The sequence below is a fragment of the Rosa chinensis genome, chromosome 3, assembly GCF_002994745.2.
Source record: "Rosa chinensis cultivar Old Blush chromosome 3, RchiOBHm-V2, whole genome shotgun sequence".
Taxonomy (NCBI): Eukaryota; Viridiplantae; Streptophyta; class Magnoliopsida; order Rosales; family Rosaceae; genus Rosa; species Rosa chinensis.
This window is the reverse complement of record NC_037090.1, coordinates 24864345-24879920: the sequence shown is the minus strand read 5'-3', so window position 1 is coordinate 24879920 and position 15576 is coordinate 24864345. Positions and strand designations below refer to the sequence as shown.

The window sequence follows — 15576 nt, the reverse complement described above, 5'->3', positions numbered from 1 at the left end:
ATACATGGACTGGAGCCGATGGTTAACCGCATGTAGTCAGAACCCAGCGGCTGAGTGATATCGCCGGAGAAGCTAAGCAATGGCTCATGGTCTTGTAGTAGTTTCTTGTTCCGCTTAAGGTTGTTGTAACAACCGCTGAATATGACATTGACAGCAGATCCGCTATCCACCAAGATTCTTCCTACTGACCATCTGTCGAGAATGGCATCGATCAGGAATGGGTCGTCATGGGGTAGATGTACTCCGCGCTCCTCCTCCTCTGAGAAGGTGATGGGCTCCCAACCAGACTTTGGGAGTTTGGTGGATCTCTCGTAGCGGATGTTACAGACTTCCTTTGGGTGATTGGCGCGTGCGTAACGCTTTCTTGCCCTGTGAGACATGTTGGTGATTGGAGCCCCGCCGTCGATGGTGTTGATGCGGCCCAGTGGCTCAATGTTGGCAATCACAGGTGGCGGTTGGCGCACCTTGAACTGATCCATCTTGCCGTCACGGTATAGGGTCTCAATGGTTGTTTTGAGAGCGTTGCAACTGTTGGTATTGTGACCGCTGTCCTCGTGGTACTTGCACCACATGCCGGTGTTTCTTGGCTTACCCTTTTTGGGGAATCTCGGTGAGGGTGGCGGTGGTATCTGATCCTTGCACTGATTGTAAATCTCCTCGTACGAGGCTGTGAGGACGGTGAACACTGCATACCGCTGAGAGGATTCCGTCTGCTTGTTGCGATTGTCCCCATGGGATTGGCGGTTGCCCTTGTAGTGGTTGTCTTTCTGCCTCTTGCTTTGGTAACCGCCCTGCTGCCACTCCCTCTTCTTGTCAGCTGGCGGTGCAGTGGGGGCTTTGCTGGCGGTCTCTTGATGGCTGGAGGAGGGTTGAGATGACTTTGTTGGTGTTGCTGGTGGCGGTGGGGTTTCTCCATATGTGATAAACTCTGCCTGGGCATGAATGACCGCCTCACTCATAAGGTGATCATACGCCGCATTTGGATGATTGTAGTTGAGGTGATAGAGGAATGGTCCTTTGAGGAGTCCCTGCTTGAAAGCCGCCGAAGCCATTGTTTTGTCGAGATCGCGGCACTGAGATGCTGCCGCTCGCCATCTTGTGACGAATGCCTTCAATGATTCGTCCCCTCCCTGTCTGACGCCAAACAACTGGCTCGTGTTGTGATGACCGGCGGACAACAAGATGAATCGAGAGAGGAAAGCATGAGATAATGCGTGGAATGAGTCGATGGACCCTGGCGGACACTCGAAAAACCAACTCATTGCCTCACTATCCAGCGTTTCGCTGAACAAGTGGCACAGGGTGGCGTCATCAAATCCCTTGTTGTTGGTGACCTTCTTGAACGTGTCCATGTGGACGAAGGGATCGGTCTTACCGCTATAATGTGACATTTTTGGGGTCTTTGCAAACGCTGGTCTGACGGCTTGCAAAATTGTGGCGGTGAATGGGCCTGGCCTGGACGCGAAGAGTGGGTTTGGGGCTGGCGCCGGGGTGCCTGCCTCCGCCAGGATTAATCTCCGTTCTAACTGCTGCATCCTCTCCAAAATTTGGGTGGTTGCGTCGCCAGCGGGGCCCGCTCGGGCGTTCCGCGGAGCGAACCCCCGCCCGGGAATGGGTAGATTACCCTCAGTCCTTGTTCTAGTCCTCGAGTGGTGGGTGCGCAGCGATGACTCCGCCTCCTGCTCCGGCAATTGTGGGATAGGGGGTGGTCCCATTCCTGCCAGCTCAGGTGGGCTTAGCGGTACCTGCATTTGCACGATGGGTCCTATACCAGCGGTAGGCCGGCTGTGTCTGGTGCTGTGTGACTGCTCACTTCGTGCAGGGTTGGCGTTTGCGTCCAGCGTTCGCCTTAGCTCGTCGAAACGTGTCATCAGCGTGGCCACTTGGTTTTGGGCCTCCGCCTTCTCCTTGCGTTCCTGCTCGCGCTCTCTGTTTGCTTTGTGGAGGTCCGCCAGCGCCAGCTCATACAAGGCGGTGAGGTCCTGACCTGGGGGACGGCTGCTGCTTGGATTTGTTTCACCGCCTGGGTTGACCGGGGTGTTGAATAGTGCGCGGTTGATGCTTACCGCTGGGCGGGCGGGTTGGGGAACGGCGGACTGGTCTGCCTGCTCCCCGATATTTCCCCCGCTACCGTTAGTCATGGTAATTGTGATGGGATGACCTTCTGTTCAAGGATTCCCACAGACGGCGCCAATGTTAATGTCTAAAAGTCTAGCGGTAGCTGGACCTTAGTTAACGCTGATCCGGCAGGCGGATCGATACCTTTGTTGTGAGTGGTTCCCGTTACCTGTCAAATAAAATACAATGGGTGTCAGAGGGAGACCGCGCCGGGCGGTCTTCAACTCTCCGATGCCTAAGTTAGTCAATGTATTTATGTTGACAAAGTAACAGTAGGTAAGTATTGAATGCGTCATTAATGAGGAGAGAGGAGAGAACCTTTTATAGGTGAGGAAGAGGATGATCTTCTCTTTGTTTTCGATGTGGGACTGATGGTGCTTCAGTTCCCAGTTTCAGTAGCTTCTGATGCCATCTTGACACGGCGCGTGGCGGCGCGTCGGCGGTGCTTTGGGGTTGATCCGGGGCTCAGGCGGTAACCCGGCTAACTGTCTTTACGCCAGTCACTCATATGGTGGGCGTTGGTACCCCTGGTGGTACCATGAGCGTGGCTCATTATAGCTAATTATGCTTGCAAATGGACATGTATGTACAGCTTCCTTCCTAGCAATCCTCGCTACAGTGACCACGCGCACTTAGCCTTTCGCCGCGCAATCTCCTGCTCAGATATCAGGATCGCGGCTGAAGAACTTAGTTACGAGCTCTACGCTCCGAACCATTTCGCTCGCCAATTCAGCCTCGTCCAATTGGTGCCATTTCCTCTGTACGATGCTTGGAATTATAACACTTCTTGGCGTAGATTCTGGCCCCCTACCGGGCCTGCGCCAGCACAAAGCATACTCGCACTGGTTGATCTTCCTGACTGGGCTCAGGTTATCGACGCCGTGGACGGGACTGAGGAAGGATATGAAGCATGGTGAGCAGAGGTCTCCGTTAATTGCTGGACTCAACGGGATGATGAACTCTTTGCGGCCATCTTCGGAGAACTAAAAAACCCTATCCTGCAGATGTTGAAATGCTCACTCGCTTCTCTTAGGATGCTACACGATCCCAACCTCTTCCGACAACACAATCGGCCCGAGCCCCTCGCCCGGCCCAGGCTGGTATCGTAATCTGCAAACCCCCTCTGGAGGTAAGTATCTTAGTTCTATCTTATGTATCTTTCTTCATTACTTTCTTTTCACTCACCCCTCATTGGATCAGGAGAACGCGCCATGTTCTGGCAGCTGCACAATCCGCACTTCCCCGGCCGCTGGTCAGCCTGGAAAGCAGAAAGCGGTGATTGCGGAGCCTGAAGTTGAAGATTCCTCCTCTGATGATGATAATCCGCAGACCGTAAGAATCCTCTATTCTTAGGATCATGCCTTCTCTACGAGCTAAGTCTGACCCTTTGATTTTGGCAGGTTGCCGCTGCTTTGGCTCGCAAGCGCAACCAGTCGGACCCTCGCACTGACCCCTGGGAAGAGGATGAACCAATCGCTGATCGACTGGTAAGAAATGGGAAATCCACGTTAGAATTTACTTATCCTTTATTTCAATTCCTGTAACTGTCTTTGCTAGCAGGTTCGTCGCCGGTCCTCTAGACAAGCTGAGGAAGGCTCTTCGGCTGCTGGTGAAGAGACATCTGCCTCTCAGGCCCAAGCACCCACATATTCGAGCAATCTTCCACTTCCTTACTCCAGCACCGTGAGCGACGCGCAATTGGCCTCAATTCCGATGCAGGTCATAGATGCCAGTTCGCCCGAATTTGAAGAAGGAATAGCCCCTTCAGACGCGCCGCCTGAGGAACCGATCGCCGCACAACCCCTAACGCAAATAGCGCTTGATCCCCTTCCTGATGAAGCAGCTCAAGAGCCTGCACCGATGGCAATCCTGCACGAGCCTCTGGCCGCAGAGGTACACTCTCCTTTGAGCATAATGTCTTAGTCCTTATTTTATTCTCTGTGCACTCTAATAATTCTTCCTTAACCACAGAGTCCTGATCCTGTCGGGGAAACAGCTATCGCTGCGGAGGTACCTGTCGCTGATCCAGCAGACCCAATCGGTGAAGATATGGTGATCTCGGAGCCTGCCCCCCATGTTCCTGAAGTGAGAGAATGAGTGAATGCCGAACCGGAGCCGGAAGCGGTCCCTGTTAGAGAGCCTTGGGAGGCCCACGCTGCTGTTGCTGCTCTACCTGAGCCTCCTTCCAGAATGGAAAGGCTTGTTCGTGTACTCGAAGTAGCCCCTCCCGGAGTTATAGATGAGGCGAAGGATGGGCTACAGCGACTTTTCAGCCCTGATATCTTACTGCCGGGCGCGTCCGCCAGAGCTTAGGAGTACTTGATGGTTCTTCGCCGTGAGCGAACTATCACTGAGGCCGAGTTCACCGAGATATATGAGCTGTTACAAAACCTTCCCGAGCGGATCAATGAAAGAACAACCGCGACCGCACAAGTGAAGCAAGCTCAGGCCCATTATCGGGGCCCTGCACAACAGACAGAAACATCTCGCGACTTCTTGGGCGATAGAGTTATCCTCGTCAGAGACTTGCGGATCACACAGAATCATCTTTGGACTCAGATCCAGGAACTGCAAGCCCAATTGACTGCGGTGACGGCCCGGCTTGAGCATGAAGAACCTCTGCTAGAGCAACCCCTAGCGGCCTTCGAAGCGATGTCTCAAAACTTAGCTCAGGCTCGCGAAGCAGCCGGACAAGAGGAGCGAGCTGCTGCTGACGCTAGTTTTCGTCTTGATGAACACTTACTTCGCTTGACCCATGGGGGCTGAAAACTTTAGGCCTCTTATGTTTAGGCCCTTTTTGTTTTGTATGAACAATAATATAATTAATATTTATGTTTTGGCCCACTTTGCTTGGCCCAAATATTACTTTAATTCCGGTAGTTACTGACATCAAAACTGTTGAAAAGATAACCCCAATTTGGGCGGTTATCTCCTTGAAGACTGCCCCGCTTCCCACGCGTTTTCAAATCTTTTCATTTCCGAGATTCTAGCATTCAATTCCATTGATTCTCTCATTGATGGCGTTGAAAGTACTTCAACTGCCTATTGCGCTGTTGGGATCACTATGACTGGCACTATAAATACCTGTACTCAGGGAGAATAAGCAACCAAGCCATCATGTCTTTTCCAGAGATAACCTCGCAAGCCTTGCTGCTCTTTCTTCAGTTTCTAAAATCTTCTTCCCATGATCTCATCCTTAGCCACAAATACATAGGCTTCATGGCTTAATCTCAAGACCTGGGTAGGCCTCATGGACTAATCTCTGGTCCAGTGGCATGTCTTTGGTTTCTGGGAATCTGGACGAACTCGCCAGTCTCAGTTAAACCGAAGAACATGTCACGCTCCTAACGCGGCAGAACCTGATTATGAGGGGTCCCTCTTCTCAGACTGCTCGCGTGGAGCAGGAGGGAGAAGGGCGAAAGGCCACTTTGAGGCCGCCTGTTCTTCTTCCGTGGCCTACCTCCAGGGCTCGATTACGAGGCTTCTGTTTTTCCCCTGGAGGTAGATGTGGTTGTGAGTCGCTCTCGCTCTAGATACCAACTCCATCCCGGAGGATATTCAACTAGAAGGGTTAGGATGGATTATTTCCTTCCCTCTTCCTCCGGTACAAATGAGAGCAGCGGTGACTCAGATCGGAGGAGGATCTGGGTGAAGACAGGAAGAGTGCCAGCAGTACTGCCCAGATCCTTCTCGCCACCACAAGATCTAGGAACTCTTAGAAGATCTGCAATCCTTATGTTTCTTTAAGCCACTTTTGGCCTTGTAATTGTAAATGTAACTGTTTCAATTTGTACTGCTTTTGGCCGCAAAGCCACGCTATGAATGAATGTTTTTGAGCACAAGTAAGAAATATTGTCCTAAAATAAGGCCTCATGTATAGGCCATCATGTATATTCTTAACACACATTGTCAAGTAAAAATTACAACAAAAGTTGAAGTTGGCCTCAAAAGAAGGCCTGGAATTAATCAAAATAAGGCCACAACCAAAGGAAGGCCTTATGTTACAAAGTGTATAGAGTGTTGCCCCCCTAGTATTTGTAGGTGAAGCAAACATATGAGACGAGGGCCACGAAATAAGGCCTGAACGTAGAGATAATGCGAGCCGAGGAAAACTATGATTGCCCCCCAGTCTGGGACGCAGGTTGATCGGGTGGATCGTCGAACCCCCAAACACTAGGGTAATATTTCTTCAGGAATCGCCCGTTGATGGGATTGCGATGGATTTTGCCATCCAAATCCTTGAGATGAAAATCCCCGCGTTCCAAAATGCGGTGAATAACAAAGGGTCCTTCCCAGCGAGGAGTCCACTTACCGCGACCGGTCAATTTCTCGCCAAAAGGCAAAACAGCTTTCCAAACAAGGTCGCCTTCTTTATAACTGCGGCCACGTGTCCGCTTATCATAGGCGCGGGCGATGCGTTGTTTTTCCATCACTAAATTATCCAGGGCTGCCAAGCGCTGCTCGCTTAAGTCTTCGTGTTCTTGCCACATTGCCTGGACATAATCTTCACCTATCAGGTGGTGCTGATCTTGCACACATAAGGAATGAACGTTGATTTCCAAGGGTAAAACTGCATCATGACCAAACATTAGTGCATAGGGTGTGGTAGCAGTGGGATTCCTCTTGGAGGTGCGATAAGCCCAGAGTGTTTCAAACAAAGTGTCGTGCCACTATCGAGGGTTTTTGATCAGCATCTTTTTTAACAGGGAAATAATAATCTTGTTGCTGGCTTTTGCTTGACCGTTGGATTGAGCGTAATATGGAGTGCTGTGGATAAACTGGATGCCGAAATCGTTGACAAGTTGCTCGACAGGACCTCCCATGAAAGCTGCCCCCCGGTCTAAAACGAGCACCTCGGGGATACCAAACCTGTAGATAATGTTACGAAAGATGAACTGGCGAATGGTGGCACCAGAAGCCTCCTTCAACGGTTCAGCTTCAACCCACTTGGTAAAGAAGTCAGTAGCCACAATGATGAACTTATGTTGGAGGGAAGAATAGGGGTGAATCATCCCGATCAAGTCCAATGCCCAGCCTCGCGCAGGCCAAGGCTTAATGATAGGTTGCATGGGAATGTTAGGAACATGCTGGACCAGACCGTGTGCCTGACAGTCTTGGCATCCTTTAGCAAAAGTGATACAGTCCTTCAAGATGCTAGACCAATAATACTCATGTCTTCTGATGAGCCATCGCATCTTAGGTCCCGCTTGATGGGCGCCGCAAACCCCTGTATGTGCTTAGCGCATTAGTCATTTTGCTTCATGGCCATACACGCAGCGAAAATCTATGCCATCCTCCCCGCGCCGACGCAGCTCATCGTCCTTGAGGAAGTAATTTAAGGCAAGAAAACGAGTCCTCTTGTCAGCTGTTTGGTCTGGCTGCTTGAGGTATTGGATCAATGGAATGTGCCAATCAACGTCAATAGGCTCGAGGACAGCGACTACTGGATCATCTGGAGGGTCAGGCCGTACGAGCCATGAAGGTAGCATGCGGCGCTCGACTTTCAGAATGCGTTCGCGAACTCCATATTTCAATGTAATGCCTGTAGCCAACTGAGCGAGCTCATTGGCCACGAAGTTGCGCTCGCGAGGGATGTATTCCAAACCAACGTCGTCAAACTGATCCAGTAACTCAATGGCGTGATTCAAATAGGGGACGAGCAAGCAGCTCGCACATCTGTATTTATCTTGAAGCTAATTTATCACAAGTAAAGAATCGCCGCGGACCTGAACATCTCGGATCCCTAGTTCCAGTAAGACTTCTAGGCCAATAATAAGGGCCTCGTACTCAGCTTGGTTGTTTGTACACTTAAACCCCAGTTGGAAAGAATAAGAGAAACGATCGCCCGCTAGGTTTTCCAGGACAATCCTTGCCCCTGCTAATGTTTCAATTCTTGAACCATCAAAAAACAATACCCATGGCTGTAAGGAGACTGTGGCTTGATACCATATGGCGTACTCTGGAATGCGCGCCAAATCTGGTCGGGTGATAGTTATGGGCGCTATCTCTAACTCTCTCACCGTTGGGATATCCAAAGTAGGGTGATGTGCCAGAAAGTCTGCGATGGCCTGTCCTTTTACTGCTTTCTGAGGAACGTATTGTAGCGAGAACTCGGACAAGGCCAATACCCATTTGCCAATGCGGCCTCTAAGGATAGGTCGCGATAGCATGTACTTGACCAAGTCGGTCTGAGCGATGATGCAAGTAGTAAAAGATAACATGTAGTGCCGCAGCTTGCATGCGGAGAAGTACAATGTAAGGCATTGCTTTTCCATTGGAGTATACTTGGTTTCGCAGTCTGTAAGTGTTCTGCTGAGGTAGAAAATAGCATGCTCGATGCCCTCTTCATCATCCTGGGCGAGCAAGCTGCCAATGGAAGCTTCAGCTGCTGATATATATAACTTCAATGGAAATCCAGCCCTCGGAGGAACAAGCACAGGCGGACTCGCGAGGTAGGTCTTGATTCTGTCGAAAGCCTCTTGATGTTTAGGCTCCCACACGAACTCAGCCTGACCCTGTAGTTTCAACAATGGGGAGAAGGGCTGGATTTTACCTGCAGAGTTAGAGATGAAACGTCTCAGAAAGTTGATCTTACCCAGCAAGCGCTGCAACTCCTTCTTTGTTCGTGGGGCGGTGGCATTGATGACCTCGCTCGCTTTTTCTTCAGGGACTTCGATGCCCCTCTGATGGACAATGAATCCTAGAAAATCTCCTGCTTGAACTCCAAAAACGCATTTGGCTGGATTCATCCTGAGCTTGTGTTGCCGCATGCGCTCAAATACCTTTCTGAGATCGGTGATGTGGTCACCCTTCTTCTGAGACTTCACCACTACGTCATCGATGTAGACCTATAAAATCTTCCCCAGTATGTCGTGGAAGATCAGGTTCATGGCTCTCTGATACGTCGCCCCGGCATTTTTCAGTCCAAAAGGCATAACCACATATTCAAAAACTCCCGCGAAGCCGGGACAACGGAATGCGGTTTTATGTCTGTCTTCTTCTGCGATTGGAATCTGGTGATACCCTGCGGTGCCGTCCATGAAAGATAATAATTCATGTCCTGCTACGGCGTCTACTAACATATCCGCGACCGGCATGGGGTAAACGTCTTTAGGTGTAGCGACATTAAGGTCTCTGTAGTTAACGCAGATCCTCATCTTGCCATTCTTCTTGCGAACTGGCATGATATTAGATAGCCACTGATTGTATTTGGCTACCCTGATAATGCCCGATTTATGCATTTTTTCGACTTCCTCTTTGACGAGGACTTGGGTTTTGGAATTCATTCGTCGCGGCTCTTGTTTCACAGGCCTCTTGTCAGGGAGTGTTGGTAGTTGATGGCAAACCAAGTCTGGTGACAGGCCTGGCATGTCCTCATACTTCTCCGCGAAGCAGTCTTTGAATTCATGTAATAACTCAATGAGCCTCTGTTTCGCACTAGGCTCTAAGTAAGCGCTGATGGCCACTTTCATAGGCTCATCTGCTGTCCCGAGATTAACTTTCTCGATAGGATCTCTGACTTTAGGAGGTGTATCATCCAGCGCTGCTGGAGCGAGCTGAATATCGACCTCAGCATCTTGTTCCTGGTCAGAGAGCTCTTTGTGGACGACCTCTAAGGTCGCGACCCGATCGTAGGCCTCTTTTTCTACTAAGTACGACGATAGTCTTTCGTACAGCGAGTGGAAGGCCTCTATCCCTCCCTCTGGAAGGTTGTAATCCATTAATCATTCAAGGGTTTGGGCACAGCGTGGCCAGGCCTTTCCAAGCCTTCTTTTGCGAGCGTCAGCCCCTACTGTGCCAATTCAGAGGCCGTCACCCCTGTGGAGCGACCTTTATCATCGATGCCACTGACCTGCAATGGAGTGATAAGCTCCAAATCGTATCTAGCATCTACATAGTTCGCTGAAACGGGGAATGGACGAGGATCCGCTTTATCTGTCTTCCGGTTCCATATAATGAGCTCCTGATGAAGATTCGACGGAACACAATAGCTCCTATGGATCCAGTCTCGGCCCAGAATAGCACTGTAGGCTGCATAATAATCTACCACAAAGAAAGCATAAACTCCCTCAGCTGGGCCAACCTTGATGCGCAAGAAAAGAACTCCTAAGGTTTTTGTTACAGTCCCCGCGAAGTTCTTGAGCGTAAGGGATGTGGACTGGATCTTCTCCCTCTTGATTCGGAGCAAGTGCATGGTTCTGGTAGTGACCACATTAACAGCAGCACCGGTATCTACCATGATCTTGCTAACCTTGATGCTACCAACGTCTGCAGTTATATATAGAGGTCTCATGTCTTGGACCATCGCAGGTGTTGGCTTGGTGAAGCTCATGAAGAATTCTTTGCTATGAGCATCCTCCGTCTCAAGCAAGACCGCTTCTTTCACAGGTGTCGTGACTGCTGATGTGATCTGCAAGGGTTGCGCACTGTTTTCCTCAGTTTCGACGCATTCCTGAGCGGCGACCGGTAGTGCATACCGCACGGGAAGTACGTAAACCATGTTGCAAGACGTATCAGCCATGTCGGTCTCCTCTATATCATCATCTAGAGTAAGCTTGGGCTCTTTGGAAGGGGTGTCAGTGTTGAACTACTTAGCTAACCGATCTACCAACGACTCCTCTGTAAGGCCTTTGACCTCACACTGCTCGCGTTCCTGTACCACAGGTGTCTGTTTGGGCGAGCCTGGCTTCGGTTCCCCTTCTGCACTGACCTTGGGGAAGGCGACCACTACACTCTGGACCCTTTTTGGCCTCCACTGTAAAGTCTCGGTAGTCTTTTCCTTGCCCCCCAGTCTCTTGAAAACTGAAGGTTTAGCTTCTGGTTCTTCGCGAAATAACCTGCGCCTGACATAAGGTCGCCTTGTAGGCGAAGTTTCAGTTCGAGCTGGCGGAGGTATCCTTTCTTCGGTGATCCTGCAAAAAAAACTGGGCTTATCTACCCCTGTTGCTTGTTTCTGGAGGCTGTGGGGAGCCACTAATGGCTTGGCAGCAAGTGCCTCCATTTCCTTCTGATACTGCTCTGGCGATTTGACTAATTGCGAAGGCTTGATCAGGCCCTGACCCAGAGCCTCTAAAGCGCGCTTGGCTTCCCCGAACCTGCGTTGTAGTTTCCTTTTCCTGGAAGAGCTTATTTCCACTGCCTTCCCTTTTTCCCTAGTGTACCACTTTCCTTCTTTGATGGTGGCAGCTGGAGCAGGTGGGATGTAGGGCTTGGTTAGAACGTCCTTTCGTTCGTTCGTGGCCTTCTCCGCTTGTTTCTGATCGACCGCGGCTGCTTTCAGTTTCCTGAACAAGTTGGAGTCCTTAGGGGATGGTGGCGACTCCACCCTCTCCTTTTCTCTTGGGCTAGAAGGCTGATAGTTCCGCGACGGCGAGGCCCACTTAATGGGCGGGAGAGAGCCAAAGCGAAACGTCTGCTCGACCTCTTCATGTGACACTTGGATGCCACACTCTTCTTTGCATCGCGAGCATAGGATCACTGGTGAGGCTTTCCCGACTGATTTAGTTGTCTGCTGTGCAGGGACCTCATCCTCGGTAGACTTTCCTTCTATCCCCTTGGTACTTAAATCCAAGGTTGGTTTCCTCTGATTCTGTCTGGACCAGTTCACATCGAACATATTGATCCCGGTGTCAGGAAAAGGGTTCAAGTCTACGAGCGCTGTCGCCGTTACTGGAGCTTCCACCTGCAAACTGCCATTATTAAGCGATACTTGAATCTAGTCTTTGAGTTTCACACAGTCTGCGGTATTGTGGTTCCATAAGTTGTGGAATTTGCAGTACTTCTTCCCTTTCAGCTGGTCCGGTCTAGGAAAAGGTCCAAAATCGGTCTTCACCATCTTCGCGGCGATCATCTCATCCAAAATCTCATGTGCCTTATTGGCATCGTAAGTATATGTCGCGAACTCAGGTTTGGTGAAGGCCATGGATTTGAGTTTGACAGGTTCTTTGGATATTTTTAGCTGCTTCAGGGCTAGATTCTTCCTCCCGGTCAGCTCATAAGCAGCGAAATCATTCTCCTCTTCCTCATCGTCATCCTGAAACACTTCCTCAGTGTGGTGTTGGTAGTAAGGGTCATAGGTAGCTGGCTGGTAGCTCAGGGCCGCTACGGTGCGATGCTTTCCTGGCACATATGTCCCTTTGGACGCATTCTTCCTAGCGTCTGTTTCTCTGAGGAGATGTTCAAAGCTGCCTACCTCTGTGATGAGCTCTCTCATCGACTGGATCATACTGCCATGTTGCTTTTTCCGTTGGCGAGGTTCCAAGCCCTTAACCGCCAGCTTGACTAACTCCTTCTCGGGCAGGATGACATTCAGCTTGGCTTTCTGAATTTGGAAGCGCTGAAGATAGGCCACAGCAGACTCTGTAGGCTGTTGGGCCATCTGAGAGAGAGAAGCCAAGTCAACCTCAGGCTCTATGGCTCCAAAGGTTTCTCGAAACAGCTTTTCCATCGCAGGCCAATCTGTGACGGTCCCTGGCCGAAGTTTGGAAAACCACCTAAAGGAAGCTCCTGAGAGAGAAGTGCCAAAGATCCTGCATTTGAGGATGTCATCGTTCTAGTACTGGCCGCATTGTACCCTAAACCTGGCCAGATGTGTAGCCGCGTTCTCTGTATCTTCTCCTGAAAAAGTAGAAAATATGATATTTTTATAACCCCTGGGACAGGGCGCGAGCATCACATGCGGCGGGAAAGGTCCCTCATAGACCCCATCCACTTGGGTCCTAGGATTAGCCAGCCTGATCATCTCCTTTACCTCGTCGCGTCTCACATACTCCGGACCCGGAGGTGGAGGAGGAGGTGTTGCCACAGTATGGCGGGCAGCCTGTAAGGGTAGTGCCTGGTTCAAAACCCCTACTCCTCCTACATGTACCACATGGGTTGTAGCTGGTGGCTGAAGAGTTACTGCTGGGATGGGCATTTCTTTTGTCAAGGCTGTTATCTTAATCGGGTTACCCGTCTGGTTAATACCATAATAGCTTCCTGGTAGCTCTTGATACACATTTTCTGCCCCGTCGCTATCATATTGAACAAAAGTGGTAGAACCAGATGCGGCTCCACCTACCCTCGATGTTTGATGTTTCTGCCTGGTGGCCTGTCCGTCACCGAGGTGACTTTCTCTTTGCTGCCAACGATAACCAGAGCTTGCTCTTTGCCTTTCTGTGGCGTAGCGCCAACGGTTGCTGCTGGTATAGCGGTGCTGCTGCTAGCCTTCTCTCGCTTATTAGGTGGTACGTACTTGCTAGAGCCAGATGGCTGGCCAAGAGAACCAAGGAGAGCATTAGGGTCCCCTAAAGCCTTGTTCAGCACTTCTCTTGCTTGGTTCAGCTCGGCTCTATGCATGGCCACCTCGGTTGCGAGGCTAGCGCAGTCCTTGCGAAGACCTGCCATATCTGATGCAGTCTGCTGGGTTTGGTTCGCGATGGCCGCCAGGATCTCTTTTTGGTTCTGACTCTACTCACTAGGGACACCCGTGACATGAGCCCTTACTGCACTTTCTGATTGTGCGATCTGTTGTTGGGTGTCTGCTGCATGTTGTATGATGCGTTGGTCTAACTCGCGCATGCGCCGGTCTGTCTTCTCTTGTTCCCTTTCAAAATCAGCGATTATCTTCTTGCGGTGATTTTCAATGTTCTCCATGATAATTGCTAACCTCACCTCCGAGGTCGCTCCTTCTGGAATAGGCTTCGTGACGAAAGCCTCTCTTCCTCCACTTTCCACTGTATTAGGAACAGCGGTGGTGATAACATTAACGGCAGCGCCGGCTTGTTGAGCAGTAACATTCTGGCCCTCAGTAGTGGCCGAGTGATTCTCTTCCCGTTCAGTAGACATGTCGGATGATTGAGCTGGATGAGAGAATCGTTGAATCACTTGTTCTTCAAAAAGACCACGACAGTCCGCGCGAGAGTGCGGTCTGTAACTGGAGGTCTTGTGTCTTGAGCAGTTAGCGTAAACCTTTTGGTAAGGGTTTTCGCTCGACTTCCCAATGGCTGCGTTCACGAAAAGACACTATTACAGGTCCCACTGGGCGTGCCAAAATGTTTGACGCGGAAACCAATTGGCTTGCAAACTGTCTCTTTTGAGCATGTGTGCGCAGGCATGCCAGCACTGTGGGGTGCAGTCGTCGGGGGAGTCCCTTGACCTGACTTCTTCTTCAAGCGCTGTGGATGAGGAGAGCACCAACCTCGTCACAGGGTTCTTCTCTAGCCTTCCGAGAAAGGACTTCTTGCCTTATAGATAAGGACTTTGGATGTGATCTCTTCACGTCACCGAATCGATACTTAGTATTGTAGACTAAGCAGAGCAATCACTGGGAAGTTTGGAGAAAGCACGGGTTTTGCTAAAGCGTGACTTTAGCTTCGCTGGGTTGCGAGGGCGTTACCCTTGCTTCGCTGGTTGTATCGGTGGCAGTAGTACTAGCAGTCGGCTTGCGAGGAGACTAGGACTGGCGGGCGGTCACCGGGTTTCAACAAGGTTGAAGGTTTGCTCCGGGGAGGCTTTGTAATCGTTGGGATTAGTTGATTCGAAAAAAGGGGTCCTTGTTCTGTCCTTGAACCCTAGTATTTATACCTAGGGCTTTGACTGTTCCTTGCTATAGAAGGATTATTGATTGAAGCTTCCTATTCAATCTCTGCTACTTGATTCCAATAAGGTTTCGTTGTCCCTATGGATTATGGAATGGGCGAAGCTGTAACCCAAACCCCAGCAGGCTTATTTTTGGGTCGTAGGTATCGGCCCGCTATGCTAAATCCACTAAAGGATCTTGCCAAAAATACTTTTGGGTTCAAACAAGGGTTAAATTAGAAGGATCTATATTCCTATTAAATGTACGATTACTTTCCTTGTATGATTGAGATTCTATACATTGTAATCCTCTATATAGAGAGGCCTCTATTATCAATGAGAATACACAGCGATTTCCTCTCAATTTCAGTTTCTCTACAACAATATTTAACTTTTTATTAAAATGCTATCTATATTTAGCTAGTGAATAATTAATAGCTAAATAATTTTTTCTTTCTTTGTCTTTTTAAATTTCTTGTCATTTTTAAAAAGCAAAAATTATGTTGCTTTTGTATATTAGAATTTTTACCGATATAAAATAGTAGCACCCTTAATCTTGGATAGATTGTTTTTCAAACTTGTTCGTGCATGATGAGATAATTAAATAATGAGGTTTAGGAATTAGAAACAATAAACAACCATCACTAAGTAGTTTTTTTTTTTTATTGAAATAGGTCAGCAATTTCATTAAAATTCAGCAAGCAGTACAAAAATGAAACACTCCTATGGGGTCGACAGAAAGAATCGTTCTTTAGAACCTCATGAAACCCTATTCTAGAAGAATAACATCCCAAAAAATCCCGATTACACCCACCTTTTAGGAAATTCACCCACCATTATTCTAACAAAAACCTAGAAACCTCAAAGCTTACATTAAAAGAGTTCCAACTAAGGCTCTGA

General features: G+C 49.5%; 1 protein-coding gene across 1 annotated transcript; it reads right to left on the bottom strand.

Annotated features, from left to right (window-relative positions):
- Positions 1-7367: 7367 nt before the first annotated feature.
- Positions 7368-9839, bottom strand: LOC112194342. The gene is made up of 5 exons (XM_024334592.1): positions 9557-9839; positions 8901-8947; positions 8714-8801; positions 7845-8671; positions 7368-7736 (listed from the first exon to the last, which is right to left on the bottom strand). Exons 1-5 carry the CDS (start codon positions 9837-9839, stop codon positions 7368-7370), a joined length of 1614 nt encoding a protein of 537 aa, XP_024190360.1.
- Between the last annotated feature and the right edge of the window lie 5737 nt (positions 9840-15576).